General features: G+C 38.1%; 1 protein-coding gene across 1 annotated transcript in view; it reads right to left on the bottom strand.

Annotated features, from left to right (window-relative positions):
• The window catches only part of LOC128860646 (homeobox protein araucan), a 69420-nt gene extending 68109 nt beyond the window's left edge, over nucleotides 1–1311 (bottom strand). Inside the window, exon 1 of the mRNA XM_054098289.1 lies at nucleotides 371–1311. Within this exon, the coding sequence (XP_053954264.1) occupies nucleotides 371–412 (42 nt within the window). The 5' untranslated portion in view covers nucleotides 413–1311. The remainder of the gene's footprint in view (nucleotides 1–370) is intronic.
• Nucleotides 1312–19676: the final 18365 nt, after the last annotated feature.

Here is a 19676-nt window from a genome sequence, read left to right as displayed (position 1 = left end):
CGGAGTGTTAAATTCGAAAATAACAAATAATAAATTCGAAAAAAAAAAAAATTATAAAAATAAAGGGAAAAAATTATTTAGCGGAAGAAACACGCAGACATAAGAACGCATTAGCATTGCACGCCAGTGTAATTGTAAAATAAGTACATTTCAGCTTTTGAACTTTTCGTCCTCTTTTACTATGCTTTTGCCATTTAAGCACGCAAAGTTACTGCACACTTGACAAAAAAAAAATCAATTGCGCTTTTTCATACCGCCATTGATTTAAATAAAAAAATTAAAATTAATTTAAGTTTCTAGCATACTTCTAATATTATATTATGCGCTACGATTTAATGCGGAAAATTAATTAAATTAAAAGTATACGCACCATTACTAAACACACACCACTGTCATTACTGTGCACTGTCATTTAATGTTGTGATTTGACGAAATTAAAAAAAAATTAAAGCTATTTCGTTTTTCTATGCAAGCATCGGCACAAGACCGCAAACAATTATTCAATTCAATTTTTTGCTTGCATTAGTTTTGCTTAACATGCACGCTTTCGGCTGATTGTTATAGAAAACTGCATTTTTATCACACAATTAACGATCGGCGTGGCATAAGTGGGAAATCACCGATCACTTTTTTGCACTTATTGTATAAGAGTGTGTATTTTTTGTTTTATTGCTGGATTTATTCTATTTTAATTAATGCAAATCACTGCACTTTCCAATTAGTTAATCCCATTTAAAGCCGATAGTTTTGCGGTCAAATCGTGAGTTTTTAAAGCTGTTGGTGCTGCTGCACCTTTCCAATTTTTCTTTCTTACACTTTTGCCGACGCAAATTCAAAATTTTGTTGCTCACGCGCGATTTTTCTGTTTTTTTTTTTTTTTTTGTATACAGGCGAGTTTTTTTTGTTTTGTGTCGCAAGAATTTCGTTGTCCTCACTAAAAAGTCGCGTAAATATGTAGTTTTATAAATTTATTAAATCTATCACTTTTTTGTTTTCAGCTCAAATTAATTGAACACTTCGAATCGTTCCGTGCGTACGCGAATTGATAAACTAAACCAGTGAGTGGTGAAACTTGCTGACAACACTGATTGACGACGGCGGGCCGGTGGGTGAGTGTACTACGAGTAACTCAACAGCAGCAGGCGGCTACTAGCTAACATACTAAAACAACTGGCATTTCGATCGAACGTACGGCGGAGCAAGCGAGCGTGCGAACGTACGAGCGACACAGTAAGACGATGCAAACAATCGGCGTAACAGTCAAAAGTAGACTAACATGAATTTCCAACATGAGCAACTACAAAGTTGTACAACAAATGGGAATTACAACACGACGACACGACGATGATGACGACGACAACAACTCCAACAGCAAAGCCATGCCATGCCATGCAATGTACAACGCCGCCAACGACAACGAACTACGACATCAACATCAACAACGACACGATGTACAGCCACAATAACAATAACAACACCAACAACAACATTACGCAGAACAAGTAAAGCAACGATAATGGTGATGGCAAGGCTGTATGGCTGGCTGCCTGCAGCGCAGTAGCTCTGATGGCCACAGTGGTGGTAGTGGTGCCTCTGGTTGTGGTGGTGGTGGGTTCAGTGCTACTATGGCAATGCTCGTAGCAATGAGTGTTAAACAACAACAGCAACCACCACTACATGAGAGTACATCAAGAAAACATCAGGCAATCCCAGCAATGAGATATACAAATATGTACATGACTGCACACTCACACTTATACATTTATTGTACTGAATGCCCGCTGCAAGGGATAAACGTTAGAGGAAGGAAGCAAGCAAGTTCACATACATACACAGTTAAACAAACACTTGCAAAGAAATATTCATTTGAGCTCGTGCAATAGGAACTGGGAGAGCACACACACGGAGCGAATTGAGAGCGAATGAAAATCCAATATGAATTGCATGAAAACTGTGTGTAAAAGCGTAGAGCGCTAAAATGCAGTTGAGCGGTAAGTAATATCGTTGGAGAACTGTTGTATCGTTAAAAAATCGTGTGAGGCAAGTATAGGGGTAGAGCACGGTGCGCTAAGAGAGTTATAAGAAAAGTTAAATACAGCACATGTAATAAGAGTAACAACAATCAAAAGCAAATTGAAGAACAAGAAGTGGATAAAATACAAAAACAAAAACAACTCAAATAACACTAAATGATGATAGTGGTAAATGAGTGCGCTGCAGAGTAGAGTTGTACAAGGAGTTCAAAAACATACAACAACAGCAGCAATAAACATGTTGTGCAACGACAGGGGAATCAGCAAGCAGTGTTACGCCGTATTGGGTGTGCTGCAAGAGGGTGAGAAAGCAGTATACTAGTAAAATCCAAAGCACTCGTAGGAATAACCGCAGTGGTAGCTAGGAGAAGCGTTCGAATATTTCATGGAGTTGGGAACAGGAGTAAAATGAGATTAAATGATCATTTAGGGAAAAGATGTTTGTAGTTTTTCGCATACATAGATGCATATGTACATTTGTACTTACATAATCACCTACATACCTAAATATATTAAATACATAACTATTTTCACCTTACAAAGCAGAACTATATTGGCAAGATCTGTGAAGTCATTACCGCACATAATTTCAATGTGAAATATTTACAATTTATTTATTGACATTAATACAAAAAAAAAAAAAATTAAAACTAATTACTATAATTACGAAAAAACAACAACTTTCAATTTTCTACCAAAAATCAAAAATCAAGGTCAAAATAAGTAATATCTTTACATGTAAAATACAGTTTACATTTATACAGCTTCGTCTCTGATGCATGACAGAATAAAAACTAATATTGGGCAGCTGATACATTGCATACGTAGAGATAGATGTGCTGATGTGCCCCACGACTTACATATAAGCATTTGGTATCACGAATCTTAATTCAGTTTTGACGGCTATTACTGCATTTGATTTTCCTTCAGTTAATACTCTTGAAACAGTTTTCTGCAATTCATATGCGAAAAGTTATTTTAAGGGTATGCACATTGTGAGAGTTTAAAGGTTGTGATTAATTTTCAAGCGTTATTTGCGGAGTCGCGAAACAGAAGATCTGCTCTATCACAAAGAAGTCGTAATTCAATATTGCGAATAAGTTCATAGCAAATGAAGAAGAAATCGCTCTATAAAAACGCCATGTTAATTTGGTCCGAGTTCGTGCTCTATTTACAAAAGAACAAAGAAAAACAAACTGTGAGAAATTGGCGGACTTATTGCGCAGATCAAGTGCGTGATAATCTTCGACGCGCAAAAACCAAAATGTTTGAAGTGTTGATTTGAATCGGGTAGCGATTGCACAATTCGCTACAGGTACAACTTTTGGTTAAAATTAAGCCATTGGAAGTTGTGCGCGTCCATTACCGTACGTTGAAGTTCGCTGGAGAATCGCCTGGGTTGTGCTGTAGCAAGGTGAAATATGCCATTATTGCCAGCACAACCTGAATCTCTATACTCTGCGTTTATTGGTGAAACACCGCAATCGCAATATTTTCTATCGAATACTCAAAGATTCAATTGAGGTTTTCAAATTACTTCCTTTGGCGCAGACGTTATCGAAGAAAGCGACATTCAAGGTAATTTATTCGCGAAAGCTTGAATGTTAATTTCCTTTTGGTGATTGTGGTGATCTGTAATTTGGCTTCGCTTTCAACTATACAGAACCAAAGCCCAACTCAGCATGCCATTAGGTCATTGCAACGACAAAAGCGACAAGCAAAGCACAAATTCAGCCAAATTTACTTCATGGAAAATTTGAAGAACTAACTGGATTAGCGTTAAACGATCAATACGGTAATGCAGATAGCGATTATTCAAGATCTGCAGCAACTACAGATTCATTCTCCGATTTGTCGAGCATTCGCCATGACGATCAACAAATGAGAAGGGAAATGCTTGAGTATTTATGACTTAAATTCACGGTCAACTATACGTTGAATGTTCACGTAAAGAAAAAATACTCGCCTTGTTCGTTCTCGCATCTAACATAAAGTGAAAAATGTCGCATATCGCGTTGTGCTTCAATGAAGTGAGTCGACCTGAGTGCGGCCAATCTAGGAATTTGGGGTTTTGTACAAATGTTTGTATATTGAACTTAATTCATTGTATGTAAGTATTATTTTTTTCATAATAAAAAACTCAATGTAATTCAGTAAAAGAGTTAATGTAAAATTTACTGATTCGGCGGTGGTAAGAGGTTCGCTGGGTTAGCTAGTAAAGATTAATTTTGACAAGAAAAAACCCACAAAAACAGCTAATTTTTTAAATATTTATTAGTTAAAGATTTTACAATTTAATTATGTGAAATATACAAAAACCATTTTTTTTTTTCTCTGGACTTATTGGATCAGAGGAGCGTTATTTTCTATTGCAATTATAGGATGTATCTCTTCACGCCATAACTAAACAATGAACTCGAAATTGTTTTATTACAAGATATGTTAATTTAGAATTTTTTGTTTTATTTAATAATAATCAATGTTATTTTATTTTAACAAAAATATCATAAAAATATGAGATCTGCAATTTAGCCAATGCAGTTATTATGAAAACTTGTCTATTAAAAATCATAGGGCCATCTGAAAAAGGCTACTTAACACTCCCTTAATCCGTATAGAGTAATTAAAAAAAAATGCAAAATTGAATATCAGAATTTCTTCTGAGGTAACGCCAGAATAAAGCTACGCGCACCCATACATATCGGAATCCTTGAATGCATTCACAGCCGACGGCGAGTTCGACTTTTACACTCAATTGCCAATACAGAATTTTAGAAAACGATGTCGAAAAGGTGGATATATGTAAATTACCTAGCTTGGAAAACATTAGAAGAAAAAAACAAACAGTAAAATATATGTCCAAATATGTTAATCTTGAATTCACTCTCTCACCACCCCTCTACACTTTGAAAGCTTGATGCTCGCCACTCATTTCTATGCACTATGCTCTCTTAAATTTTTTTTTTTATTTTTTTATTTTCCTGTTTTATTTGCCTTCGCCGCTGCTTTTGCTTTTGTTGTTATATTATATCTCGGATTTTGTCAGTGTGAGTGGCAACCGGCAACCGTTCGCCTGTTCGTACATTCGCTCATTCATGCTCACCACGAGAATGTACCTACAAGATATGTACTCGTACAACAGCAGCACCAACAACAACAGCAAGGGCATGTGAACAACATGCATACATACATATAAACAACATTGGTAGGTACAACAAACAGCGACAGCAGCGTAACATCGACAATAATGATAATCATTAAAGTGGGCAGGCTGCTGCTACTTCTGCTGCCTCGCCACAGATACAAGTAAGGCCAACAACAAACACAGTCAATTGTACTGAATGGTTGAACGGACAGCGGGCAAATAGTAATAGTTGATACGAAGAGCCAGCGGTGAACCGGTTAGCTTAGTGTTCGTAAATATGTGTGTGTTTCTGTGTGTTGTGTCCACGATATAAAACTGTATCTACAAGATACAACAGTGCCGTCGTAGCCGTCGACTCATATCAACTGCGGCCATAAATAAAATATCTGCAGGCAGGCAGGGACACGCAACAGCAGCAAAACACCGATTGAGTATGCAATGAGTGCGAGTGAGATGTGAGAGTTGACAAGGAAAAATCGACAACGCGAATCAAAAGAAGCGTTAAATGTTCAAAAGAGAGGTAAGGCGGCAGGGGAAGTGGTGGTACTTGGTGGTGTTTTAAAGGAGTGCCTGTGCGTGTGTGATCGCGCTGGGCGTTGAGAAGCAGAGGCAAGCAAGCAAAAGGAAACAAAACGTATGACTGGTCGCGGCTTTGGTTGGGGCGGTGGTTGAGTGAGCGAACGTACGGAATGTGAGTATGCGGGGCGGCGCGGTGACGTGAGGCGCAGCGCTGCAGCGTGGTATAGTGATACGAGTATCGTGCAAGTGAGCGAGTGAAAAAGAGAAGAACATGGAAAAAATTAACTTAACAACTAGAAAAATGGCTGTTATTGCATGTTGCGCTGTAAATGCCGCTGCCACTGCGGGCGCGGTAGCATAAGCACCAGGGCAACAAAACATGACAACAATAACTACAACATGAATTCATACACACTCACTCACACACACTCACGGATGGTGGTATGTATGCATGTTGTTGGTTGTTGGTTGTTGTAAGCGCAATTGAGTTGACTATGCAGCGCTTAGTCGCGTTTTTCTAATTTTATTCGGTTACTCCAGCTGCTGCTTATTTTACTTTTCAGGGGAGCAACCGCGCGCGAAATGAAATGAGAAACAAGAAAAATTAGAAACAGCAACAACAAGTAAGAACAACAGTAGCTACAACTTACACATATTTACGAGTTCATACAACCGCACAGACACACAAGTTAATGCATACATATGTATGTCTGTGTCTACACACAAGCACAAAAAGGGGTGGGCCACCGCGTTTTGGCAGCTCAAATCGTGCACTGATGCGTCCTCCTCCCAGCGCCACCAGTCGTCGAATTTGTCCTAACAGCTGGCAGGGGGCAGTGGCTCGCGCGCGCTTAAGCAATCGCTGACAAGCACTGAGTGAATTTCATACTTTTTTCTAGCGCAGCAATACCTACTAAGCGATGATGTTGTTGTTGATGTAAAGTGTGCATGTATGAATTTTTTTATGCGTTCTCACTTGTAGTAACTCTTGTTATTATTTGTTACTTTGGGGTTATGCTGCTGCCACACGCTGAGCACTTGAATAGCTTGCTATGTATTTGCTAGTTATGTTTTTGTTGTACCCAGCTGAAATATATTTTGAGTTTGCTACTTCTGTCAAATTAATTGATATGCCAAGTAGCAAGCAATCTGTGTGCATGTGTGTGTGTGCTCGTGAGCGAGATGGCGAATAGCACAAGAGTAAGGCTATTGCTTATGCAGCCTCTGCTGCTGGTGCAAAAACGATTGTTGTTAATGAGTTAAGAGCTGTGAGCCAAGTGGTAATTCCATTGCTTGTCACTGTTATCCTCCACTCCTTGGAATCACAGACAGCATTTTGTGGCTATCCCATAAAGTAGGCAACATACATACAAGTGTATACATATGCATGCTTGTAGAAATGTATGTATCTGTGGTTATGGCAATAACAAATAGTAATATGATATGATAAATAAGTGACAATAATGTTTGATATAAAACTTCGTAAATCCAGTTTTTGTACAATGCATATTTAGGTATGTCTGTATGTGTGTTTTGTAGTGTGGCCAACACTTTTTTATTCCCTCGTCTAATTGCAATTGTAAGTATTTATAAAATAGCAATTAATAGTGTTTAAAAAATGCATTCTTGATATCTGCCAGTTCTACTTCGTATACCTACCCGCTGAAAAAACGCGCATAGCTTGACCGCTAGATGTCAGATAGACGAGTCGCAAACTTCAGTTTGGCACAATTTTAACGAGGTTCACAATCCAAAAGAACGCATTGGAATTGTTCAACTTCATTTACAGAAAAGTTCTTCCTCTTTTACTCTAACGAATATGCAAATAAATATCATTGCCGATATGGACCAACACCGACAATAAATCTTAAAGGGTCCTGGTGGGCTAGAACTGGAACATTTAGAATATTTTCAGGAGTGTTTTTTACAATAAAAAATGAAAAACGATATTTAAATTTGTTAGGCTTTTTATGTAACTTCTTTTACATACCTATAAAAATTAAAACAAAACAAATTCTTTTTAGTTTTAATAATTTTAAAATAAAAGCGCTGAAGTTGACCCTCTCGAAAAATTTAACCCGGACGGTGTTGTCCATTTTGGCTCTTCTATTTCTCCGAAACACAAAAACCAAAAACAAAAAATATTAATCAGTATGACCATAGCTATGGCCCGCTAGTAGAATAAAAAAAGACAAAATGGCGCGGTTTTGAATTTGGCACTCTAAAAATCGGGTTTTTCAGTTTTTTATTCAAAAAGATACGAAAGAATTGAAGTAATAATATGATTCTAGTACGGGAGATAGTTGTGACTATCATATTAAAATTTCAGACGATTCGGTTGAATATTTTTTTTTATAAAACCAGGCCGAAAAAAGTCGCTTCGAGATAAATGAGTTTAAAATTTGAGGTACAGGTGCGCGCGGACCACTCTCTATAAGTTATAATATTTGGAATTCTCGCATGATAATTTCACAGTATATTCCTAAAATACCATACGCTCGAAATATCGAAAAACCAAAAAATCGATTTTTTTAAATTTCTTGATCACCGGGTCCCCTTAAGGATAAAACCTGTCTGGCGGAAGGTCGGGCAGTGGTAAGCGATTTTTTTGCAAATTAAATGATTGTAAATCATATGAAGAACATCTGGTTCCAGCAAAATGGTACTATGTGCGAGCAGTTGAATGTTCCCAGAACGATTTAAAATGATTTTTTAAATATTTTAAAAAATTGGAGATTTTGGCTAACCATCAGATTCAATTGCGCCCCACTTTTTTTTTTAATAATAATAAAAATAGTTTTTTTTTTTGATAATAATAATAATAAATCATAATAGCAAATTTATTACCCACAGTTATGCTAGGGAATCATCCAAATTTTATAGGAAATGTTTTAAGAAGCGTAGGAAAATTACGGAAAAAAGTCGATTTGTTGCTGATGGTGGCCGTTTTGACTATGGCCTTGAGACGGTCCACAAACGAATTGCAAGCTGCCCGAATGTGACTTGCAGATATTTTGGCCCACTCGCGTCAATGGCTTTTTTTAGCGCCTCGAGACGGGTGAATCTTTTAGTTCGGCCCGTACTCTCCAAAACGGCCGTAAGAGAACAATCCATCGCATTCGCATCTGGTGCATTTGAGAGCAATTGTGTGGACGCTATGAAGTACGGAACGTTATTTTTTAGCCACTATTGGTTCACTATAGTTTTGTGAGCTGGTGCCGAGTCCTGTTGAAATGTCCATGACCTGCCACTGAAGTAGCACATCCAACGAATAGAAGCATCATTTTAAAATATAAACCAGCTGAATTTCTGGAGATGACGGGAGAAATCTGCCTTATTACTTCACCTTTATTACTACGCCATGATTCAAGTTGCGGAACAGCAATTTACCAATTTCACTGGAATGCCCCACTCTCAGACTAAATATCAAGGCGGATTTATTACAGGTAATGGCATCCGCACAGCTGATTTTTTCGCCATAGATATGAATAACGTCAAATTATGATTTGTTTCTATTTGCGTATTTACTTCGCCATTTATGTATAGTGGGAATTTATAGTTGGCGATTCAAATAATAATCCAAATGAAAGTGAAATATAAAAAAAAAACACAAGAAAAAGTTCGTATTGTGCGTGAAAAAAGTTAAGCGGGGAAATGTACCCTTTTTTGATGTTCTTGTAGGGGAACCGAAACGGCAAAAGTGGAGGAGAGCATGCTGATTTAGACATGATGGAATTCAAAGAGCAAAAACCAAATACACGTATAGTTTTACTTAGACGCGGATGCCATCACCTGTAATAAATTCGTCTTGCTAGAGATGTTGTTTTCAGTGTGCCTTTGCAGTGATCTAATGTTACAGCGACGCAGCTAAGTCAGTATTTTAATGTCATTATTTGAACACTGAAAGAGTGAGATTCCATAACAGGAATGAGCGGGAATGCGGTTGAGAGAATACAGAAGATTGCGTATGCCGAGGTACTGATACTCGGTTCTCAGTGATTTGGACTGAATTAGTTGTTGAGCGGATGTAATTTTACCTCGTTTTTTTTTCTATTTACAAACTACTCTTCTAATTTTTCTGTTTATGGTCTCATTGACATTCATTTATACAGATGTTTACAGAAATCTCAACTTCTCATTCATTTTTAAATTTTTTGCTTAAATTTTTTTTAATATTTTGGTACTTTGTTCTGCGCTCTCACTCGTAGCTGCTGTAAAATAACACCACGGCAAAATTTATATAAAATTCAGCTTTAATCGCCGTACTAATTAAATAAAAAATATCTGAATTGGGAACTTGCACAGCATAGCAGTGATGTAATGAGGAGTCTAAGAATAGTCTTAAGTCTTAAGAAAAGTTGTAAAATATTTCTTATGGTTCGTAAAATTAAGCACCTAGAGAAAAAATTGAGGGAATTAAATTTCTTGAAAGCTCATTAATTACACTGTGCGACAGTGATTTTATACTTTTATGGAGACCTAGTACAACTTGTAGGTATAGTAAAACTAAGAAAAATGGTATAGGAGAAATTTCCAATACACCCCCAAAATCTCGTTTTATGGCCATAAAACCGTTTTTCAGTAGGTTGATGTGAAGAATCACTCCTAACTTCGCCAATTTCTATCCGATTTCGAATTTGTTTTTTTAGTTCGAAAGAACAAAAACAAGCCTTTTTGACAGTGTGTTGACAATTTTCCTGAAATGACAACTGACGAGACTGTAGACGGAAGTATTTGGAATTTTTTTATTTTTTTTCTATTTTTTCAACTTTGACATAATTTTTACGATATTATCCGTTATTGAGGATTTTTTTTTAGTACATTACTGTTATAGTAAATTTAATTTTGCGTCGAATGAGTCATATTTGACTGGTATTTCTATAGAAAAAAACGAAAAATAACAAAAAAAAAGTTTACTATATTATATTCTAAGACTTTGCATTCTTGTTCTTCTTGATTGGCGCGATAACAGCTTAAGCGATTTTGGCTTAATTCAACAAAATCGTTTCTTTCTCGTGCTAACCGGCACCAGTTGGACACCCCAGGGGAAGCCATGTCCCTCACCACCTGATCTTTCCAACGCCGAGGATACCTACCTCTTCCTCTGCTATCACCAGCTGGTACCACTTCGAATACTTTTAGAGCTGGGGCGTTTGTATCCATTCGGTCGACATGACCCAGCCAACGTAGCCGCTGGGTCTTTATTCGCTGAGTTAGGCCTATAGCGTCTTCAAGCTCGTACAGCTTATTGTTCCACCGCTTACGATACTCCCCGTCACCAACCTTTGCAGGTCCAAAAATCTCCGGCAGAATCTTTCTCTCAAACACGTCAACGGGCGCCTCATCGGATGTTGTCATCGCCTAAGCTTCTGAGCCATACTTTACGAGGGGCATGATGAGAGATTTACAGAGTGTTGGTTTTGTTCGCCGAGAGAAGACTTTCAATTATATACTTCCAAATTCACCTTTTCCCCCTACCTTGTCCCACCCAACAATCCGTTGTCAATTACATCGCCTTGCAATAACTGTAAGTGGTTTAGCTAATTCACATTACGCTGAGCTTAACGAAAGCTTAGACGCATGCCAAAAACAACAACCGGGGGTATAGAAGAAAGCAAATACGAGTATATTAAACGGTTACATTCATACATACATACATATGTACATATGAATTTTGACGCGATTAAGTGGCTGCCTGTTCAGCATTAAATGAACGCCAGCAGTTAAAATAAAATCAAAAGTCTGATTGCGAAAATGTAAATATGTTTTTGTTACTTCAGACCCAGGTACTTAACGCGCACATAATTGCTAAAAGATGTTGCAACAAATGCGTACAACAATTGCACGAGAGTCATGGCAACACTGGCTGCTGCAGTGGCAATGCTTCTAATTGAGTGGAGCGTCGTCGGCGAGTGATTCCATTACCAATTTTTAAATAAATTTTCTTTTTCTTTTAGCTTACTTGCCCCACAGGACCTGAGCTACATACGTATGTATATGCATATATGTATGACTGCAAGTATATGCACGTAGACTATGTAATTGCTGGTGCAACATGAATGCCTGGCGTCGCGTGTTGATCGCTAGTCTCTTAGCTGGTTGGTGGGTTGTTGCCACAGCTGCATGACAGAGCGAGAGAGCAACATGTGTACTTATGTAAAACACGAAGTGACGTCCATGAGATGCATACATGCACATGTGCTGTGTGTTGTATCCACTACAAATCCACTAACAGCGCCAAATACATCCCAACAACAGCAACTGGAAAACAAAGACTGCAAAATTCAAGGGATATAAATGCACTTTCAAAGTCCGCCTGTATTGTTCAGCAACTCGTTTAACAAAAAAAAAAAAAAAATACTCTACTTATTGTTGCTTTATTCTAAAAGGTCTGCACGTACATTTATTGGTTTGTAGCGCTCAGATATTTCGGATACATTTGTAATTTCTGGCTTAACTGTGTGGCTGAGTTGAACGGCAGCAGCAGTTGTCGGTTTCAGAGAATTTCAGCTTACTTGAAGCTTTCTTCTAATATTCTTATACGCAAATTTGGGTTAACTAATTTTAGATTTATTATTTTGAGATTTATTAGATTTATTTTCATATACCTATGAATGGAGACTTTTTTCAATTTCAAACGTTTATTAACAAACAATGGTTACAAATTCAATCTTCAAAACAATAGCCAACGCTAGCGACACATTTTTCCAATCTCTCAGGCAATTTGTGAATGCCACGCCAAAAAAATTGGCCGTCTTTGGCCGCAAACCAATCAACGAGCCATTTTTTGGCTTCTTCGTGAGAATTGAAGCGCTGCTCGGAAATGCGTGGCCCATCGAGGCAAACAAATGATAATCGGAGGGCGCCAAGTCTGGTGAGTAAGCCGCATGCACCAGCGGTTCGCAATCGTACGTCTCCATCAATTCCCGGGTCGCTCTTGTTCGACGTGGCGGTGCATTGTCATAAAGAAAAATTACTTTGTGCGCCGATCGGCATATTCTGGGCGTTTTCGGTGTATAGAGCGGTTCAAATCGGCCAATTGTCGTTGGTAGCGTGCACCGTCAACTGTTTCACCTAGTTTTAATAGCTCGTACCAAATCATACCACGCTGATCCCAGAAAACACACAGCATTGCCTTGCGGCCAAAGCGAATTGGTTTGGCCGTTATTTTTGGCTTGTGGCCGGGCAGACCGTACGATCGTTTACGCTTGGGATTGGAGAAATACACCCATTTTTCATCACCCGTAACGATTCGATGCAAAAAAGACCTCATTTTGAAACGTTAGAGCAGCATTTCACAAGTGGTTTTTCGGTTCTTTTGCTGCCTTTCAGTCAGTTCATGCGGCACCCAACTTCCGACCTTTAAAATCATGTCCATGCCTTTCAAACGTTTGGAAATGGTTTTTTGGGTCACTCCCAACTGCTCTGCCTTAATATCTTGCAATTGACCATGATCTTCATTCAACAATGCTTGCAATTCGGCGTCCGCAAACTTTTTCGGTGGCCGGCCACGGTCCTCGTTCACACGCTAAAATCACCACTTCGGAATTTTTCAAACCACCTGAAGCACTGTGCTCTACTTAGAGCATGTCCACCATAAGCTTCTATAAGCATTTGATGAGCTTGAGAAGCTTTTTTCTTCAATTGATAACAGAAAATCAACGATATCGGCAAATCGTAGTTTAAAGGCACGAAATTCGACATTTGCAAGAGCGACAAAAATGAATTGTTGTATGAAACGTAACAAACAATGAAGTGAATACTGTTGACAGATGACAGACGAAAAAACAAGAGATTTGGGAAGGTTTAAAAATACTCCTAGCGACACCTATGGACTAATAGCTGAAATTCTCATTTCATAGGTATACACCGGAATATGGATGAGCTTTTGACAAACTCAACTATTTGGTTTCATTTTTATAAAACTAGTTTTTTCCGTCTTTTTTTAATATTTTTTATGTGTTTGGAGATAAGTCACTTTGTGTGAAAAAAGTTTGTTCACAATCCATACGAATTTCAACATTTCTCAGCAGCTCGTTGCTATAGCAAAAGAATACAGCGTGGCATCTGGCAGCTGTCTGCGATTCCGTAAAGTAGTATATTAAATAAATAACAAAATCACAATTTTTAGAATAAAACTTTTATTTTCTATCAAAAATTACACAGTCCAACAAAAATATTTCTCTACTCGAACGTGAACGCTAAAAATTATGAACGAATAGATCTCACAGACCAACGCAGTCGATTACTAGTCCACTCGTCATGCTCCTCCAGAAGGTCGAAGGTTTCAACGGGCTAAAGTTTCAACACCTTACCCGAAAGTGAGATCAAATTTTCAAAAATATTTTTGCATAAAACGACTTCAAATAAACTGTTCTCAGTCTTCTACAGTACAATTTAAGGACACATTTTTTGTAGTAGATTTACATATATAATTTTGAGTGTTTGGCCTAGCTCCCCCTCCTATTTGTGGAGTGCGTCTTGATGTTGTTCCGCAAATGCGGGGACCTACAGTTTCAAGCCGACTCCGAGCGGCAAATGGCTTTTATGAGGAGCTTTTTCATGGCAGAAAAACGCTCAGAGGTTTGCCATTGCCTACCGAGGGCGACCGGTGTTAGAACTAACTTTTTCTTCATTTTGGTATTTCACTGCGATTCGAACCTACGTTCTTTCTTTAAACTCCGAATGTTAGTCACGCACCAACCCATTCGGCTACGGCGTCCGTCATCTAACTCCTACTTGAATGTGCATTTTTGACTTATTCTCAAAACTGCTACAAATAATGGTCTTCAAAAAATAAAATTATTTGATTTAAATGTTCTACTAAAGCTTTAGGCAGACAATTTTGTAGAGACTTCCCGAGGGTAAAAAACTCGTACAGGTAAAAACTCGTAAGATAAGCGCGTAAGGAAGCTTTGTTCAAGCTATTGCTCCACATTGGCTTACTTTGCCAAGTCGAATACCTTTGTGGTGAAATTTTGTCAACCGAGAATGCGTCAATGCTCCTTACACGCATGCATTTGCTTATGTATGTGTGTATGTATGCATGTATGCATATTAATCCCCTCATTCTAATTTTTTATTCGAGCGCCATTCACTCATCTCCTCTCTGCTTCATATGTCACCCTACACTCCTCTCCACATGCCATCCTTGCATTTTCACTTTGACTGCCCTGCCCCGTCATACCAATAAGACTGGAGTTGCTCCAGCAATTGTTGTTATATTTCTACGTGTTACTTTTTATTATTCCCTACCGCCCTATTGCTGTCTACATTTGTCTTAGTCGGTTTACATTCTCCCTACTCATTCTCTACATTAAGTTTGTGCATTTTGTTTTTTTTTTTTGGTTATGGTAATCTCTACGCTCCCCTGAGGCTGGGTGCCAATGCCTTCACTTATTTTGTTATTTTCGTTTTTTGTGCGCTTCCTTCCGTTTCTGGTTTCCTTTTTTTCCTAACACTTCTTATTTGTGGTATTTTTCGCCTTTCAAGATTGATTTTGTGTGGTTTTGCTTATCGACATGATTCCAGTGGCTAATGTGCTCCCGCACCCAAGAATCTTCCCCATTTTATCGCTGCTCATTTCATATGTATAGTTGTGTGCTGTTTATTTATTGTCTCAATTGCTTGAAATTGCTTTTCTTTTCAATGTAATTGATGCATGTAAATGATTTTCAATGGTTTTAATAAAAGTATTACTTCATTGTTTTTTCTCCTTTTTTCGGGGTGCTTGTGCATGAAAGTCTAAACGTTGATCGCCTGTTTTTAGTATGAATAGGTACAGCCATATACATATATATGAATGTGTTTGTTTGCAGCAACATTTTTTTTTGTTTTAGAAATACTTGTAATTACTCGACGGTACCGTGAAGCTTAAGTAACTTTTGTTCCTTTGTCACTCTCTTTCGTAATTGCACACCGTTTGTGTTTAGTCTCAAAGGCGCACAATCGTATGGTGCTAAAGATTCGGAAATAGAAAAATCTTAAGAGTTTTTGTACCCAATCACCTCCTTAGAGAGCCTAAGATCAGTGTTTGATTGTTCTGCCATTGATCGCATGGCTCTAAAACGTTATGTAGACAGTCAAATGAGAGTCTGCAAAAATTTCGATAATGAAATATGTTCACAAAGTCATGTAACTGAAAAGGACTGTGACTGAGGTATTGTGCTCATAAAGTGATGATGATGATGATGATGATGATTATTTGCTTTCGCCGCGCACTGGGCGCATAGTGGAAATGCTATTTCTCGCTCATACAGTAGGCCTTTATTAACTCATTTGTTTAAAATATCAGGTAAATACCAGAGTATTCCTTATAATACAATTTTTCTATATGTATGGACAATCCCACTTAAATACAATTTTGGTTTGTTAAATAAAAAATAAAACAAAATCTTTTTATTATTGCTTTATTAGAAAGAGCAATGAATGGTTTTTATTTTGGAATACGACTTCATTAAAGCTTCTCTATTAATATATTTTTTCCAAGACCTTGATAACGGCCTCTAGTTCTATTCTCAGAATAGCTCTAACGATATTACACTCTCCATCTGTTGACGCATTGCTTTTGTTTTTTTGCATTCGGTGCAGTTTTCTCAATCCCATGATCCAGATATTTTGTCTCAGGTATTCAATTCACTTTGTGATTGACCCAGATCGTTGGCGAGTTGATGTTACTGGAAGCAGTTGCACATAGCGATGTGATCTTTGAGGTGCCAATAATAACATTCTCTCCGATAGTCAAGCAGCTCTAAAATCACTGGACAGCTTCTCATTCCAATCAAAGTTGGTTGTGAAAGTTTCAAAATCCTCAACACCCTAGCAACAAGAAACTTTGTTATCTTGATGTGAGCTCCGAGACATAAGGGTCACAAAGGGAATGAAATTGCGGACACTTTAGCCAAAAAGGGGGCAAACACTCCCTTCATAGGTCCTGAATCTTTCTGCGGGGTAAACAACAGCTTCAAAAGTGGCTTCCTACGTGAGCAGGAACAACGAGGCCTAATCGATTACTGGAGAGCCCAATCGGGCATGCGACAATCGAAAAGGCTCATAAATCCGGAACGGATAAAGGCAGAAGCAATCCTTAACTTAAGCAGAAAGGACATACAACTTTACACTGAACTACTAACAGGACACTGTAAACTTAATTATCACATGAGAAAGATATGTGTGATAGAAAACGATTCTTGAGGACTCTGCAAAGAGGCACAAGAAATAGTAGAACACGTTCTATGCGACTGCCCAGCAGTGGCACGACGCAGATTAAATTACCTGGGAAATGGGGCTATAAATCCAAACCTCCTGGTAGAAATTAAGCTTACAGCAGTTTTAGGACTTATTAATAGCCGGAAACTGTTCGAGTAGGCTACATGACTGCACAATAGATCTATTCAGGTCGCAGTGCACAAATACCCAATAAATAATAATAAAGAATTCGAAATATTTTCAATAATCCAATTATCCCCCAAAGTAACGTCAGAAAATATCTCGGCATACATTTTGTTAGCAAACTTACATGGAAAACCCATATTTTCACCAAACGGAAGGCCCTGGGAATAGAATTCAGAAGCTTATATTGGCTACTATATCGAAATTCTCAAGTATCTCTCGAAAGCAAGCTCACACTTTACTCAACTGCCTTGAAACCGATATGGGCATATGGCATTAAACTTTAGGCCAACAACGAAACACTTTAAAAACTCCAGTCGAAAATCTCACTAATGCATAAGTTAACCATGACTTCAAAGTTCACGCACTCAAATCCTCTCTTCACAGAAATAATTTCAATAATCTTCAACAGACTCACGAGAAAATCTATCCTAGTCTTAATTAGTCTAAATTATTTTGTATTATAAAATTTGTAAATGGTTGCATCACTGGGTGTATACCATAAATGTTTTTTCTCTTAAATAAATTAAACAGCTTTAAGTAAAATATTGCTTAATGTTGAAAAGAAGATCACAATAAAGAAATGATTTGAAAAAAAGGAGGGCCTGAATTGGATAATGAATTATGGTCTTGAAGTGCGCGACCAGTGAAGGCATTAATCGCAAATTTAGTCTGAAAGGTTTCCTATAAAAAGCATAACAAATTGAGAAGACTTCTTTGTGGAACATTAAAGCTTATACGACTTGTGCGGTAGGTAAATAAATTTTTGGCCGTTTAAAGCTTACAACATTCAGAGAGTAGCAAAATATCGCTTTACACTACTGCAGTGCTGTTTCAACACAATTAAAGGTTTCAAAAACGATGTTTTTTAATGCTTTGAAATATTTTTCTAAGTATAAAACTGTAAAAAATGATTCCAGATAAAAGAAATCTCGAAAGACTGCTGGCCAGACTGATGGGATGAACGTTAGTTTATCAATACAGCATCCCATGAAGAGTGCTGCTGCCATCCAACGATAAATTTTTGTTCACCTGGAAAAGCCAATAATGAAAGGAACAGTTGCGCTTCGATTAACAGAAGCAGGGCTTCGCGATCAACTGGCACTTAAACAGCCATTAGTAACAGCATAGCAACGACAACACCGAATTGAGTTTACTCGAGAGCACATTGAAGCATCCTGGACTCAAAATCAGTGGCGTAATATATTTAATTCAGCGTTGAAACGAAAATAAATAGAGTTGGTCCAGATGGTAGGCAGTATGTGCGGCGGCCAAAACGTGCAGAATTCGACCCCAACTTCGTCTCACCAATCATGAAACACAGGGGAGGCTCAATAATGATGTGCGACTGCTTTTCATGGAACCGTGTTGGGCCAAATAGAATTACTACAGATTATATGAATGCGGTCAAGTACGTTCAGCTACTTCAAAATGTAATGGTACCTTACGCGGCAGAGAATTTTGCGATGATTTGGATGTTTCAGCAAGACAATGAACCGGAGCACACTTGCAGTGTGGCAACAAACCTTTTCGAATTTAATTCGATCACTATTCTGTATTGGGCATTTTCGAATGCCGTCTTAAAGGCTATAGGACATCTTGAGAATGACGTAAAAATGCACTCCGTACGCAGAATATCACAAACTTGGTTGAGTTATTTGAAAAGGCTAAGACAGCATGGGAATCCATTTCTGTCGAGCGTTGTGGAGGTTTATCAATGTCAATACAAAGGCGGGGGGGCAGCTATAATAAAGCAAAAAAGATTTTCAACAAAATATTAATGCATGCTTTGCCATTTCACCTGCATTTCACTTGCATTTTTTATGATTTGACTATTTTTTTGCTTCGTTCTTAAGTAAAAAATACAGCGCGACATTTTTCAGGTCATCAGCTTGGGCCCAAACCAAATCAATTGCAAATGAAAATACTTATGTAGGCTAGCAAAATCCCAACTGGGTTTTGGTCTACACATATTTTTTCGTTAACGTTTTCGTTACATTTTCTTCAAGCACGTTTAACCCATAGGTGCTCAATGTCAAGTACTTCTATGCCACAGTACAATTGGCCATGGTATTCCTTACGGAAGTCTATGCCATCTTGAATGTGGCGTGCTGGCTAACTGAGAAAAAGTGGCGGGGCAACAGTATTGGAATTTGTAGTGACAGTCAAGCTGCACTGAAATCCCTTGCTGACCCACGCTGCTCTTCGAAGTTAGTCGGTGAATATAAGACAAAACTGAACAGTGCTGCAAAACACAACAAAGTTAGTCTTATTTGGGTGCCTGGACATTGTGGTATTGCAGAGAACGAGTTAGCTGATAAATTGGCAAATGAAGGCACTGCAAATATGAAACTAGGACCTGACCCCTTTCTAGGTGTCAATTCCGCATCGATTCAACTATGGATTGAGGATTTCATGAGGTCTACCTACAGAGGTCGTTGGTCTGAGTTGAACTCGTGCAGAGTTGCCAAGTGCTTTGTGAAAGAACCAAATAGGAAAACAGCGACCTTTCTCCTCAAACTCAGCAGGAAGGACCTAAGAGTACTGGTGGGTGTAATCACAGGGCACAACGTCTGTGGTCAGCATAT

This window comes from Anastrepha ludens, chromosome 4 (assembly GCF_028408465.1).
Source record: "Anastrepha ludens isolate Willacy chromosome 4, idAnaLude1.1, whole genome shotgun sequence".
In the NCBI taxonomy this organism is placed as follows: Eukaryota; Metazoa; Arthropoda; class Insecta; order Diptera; family Tephritidae; genus Anastrepha; species Anastrepha ludens.
This window is presented reverse-complemented; position numbering and strand designations above follow the sequence as displayed.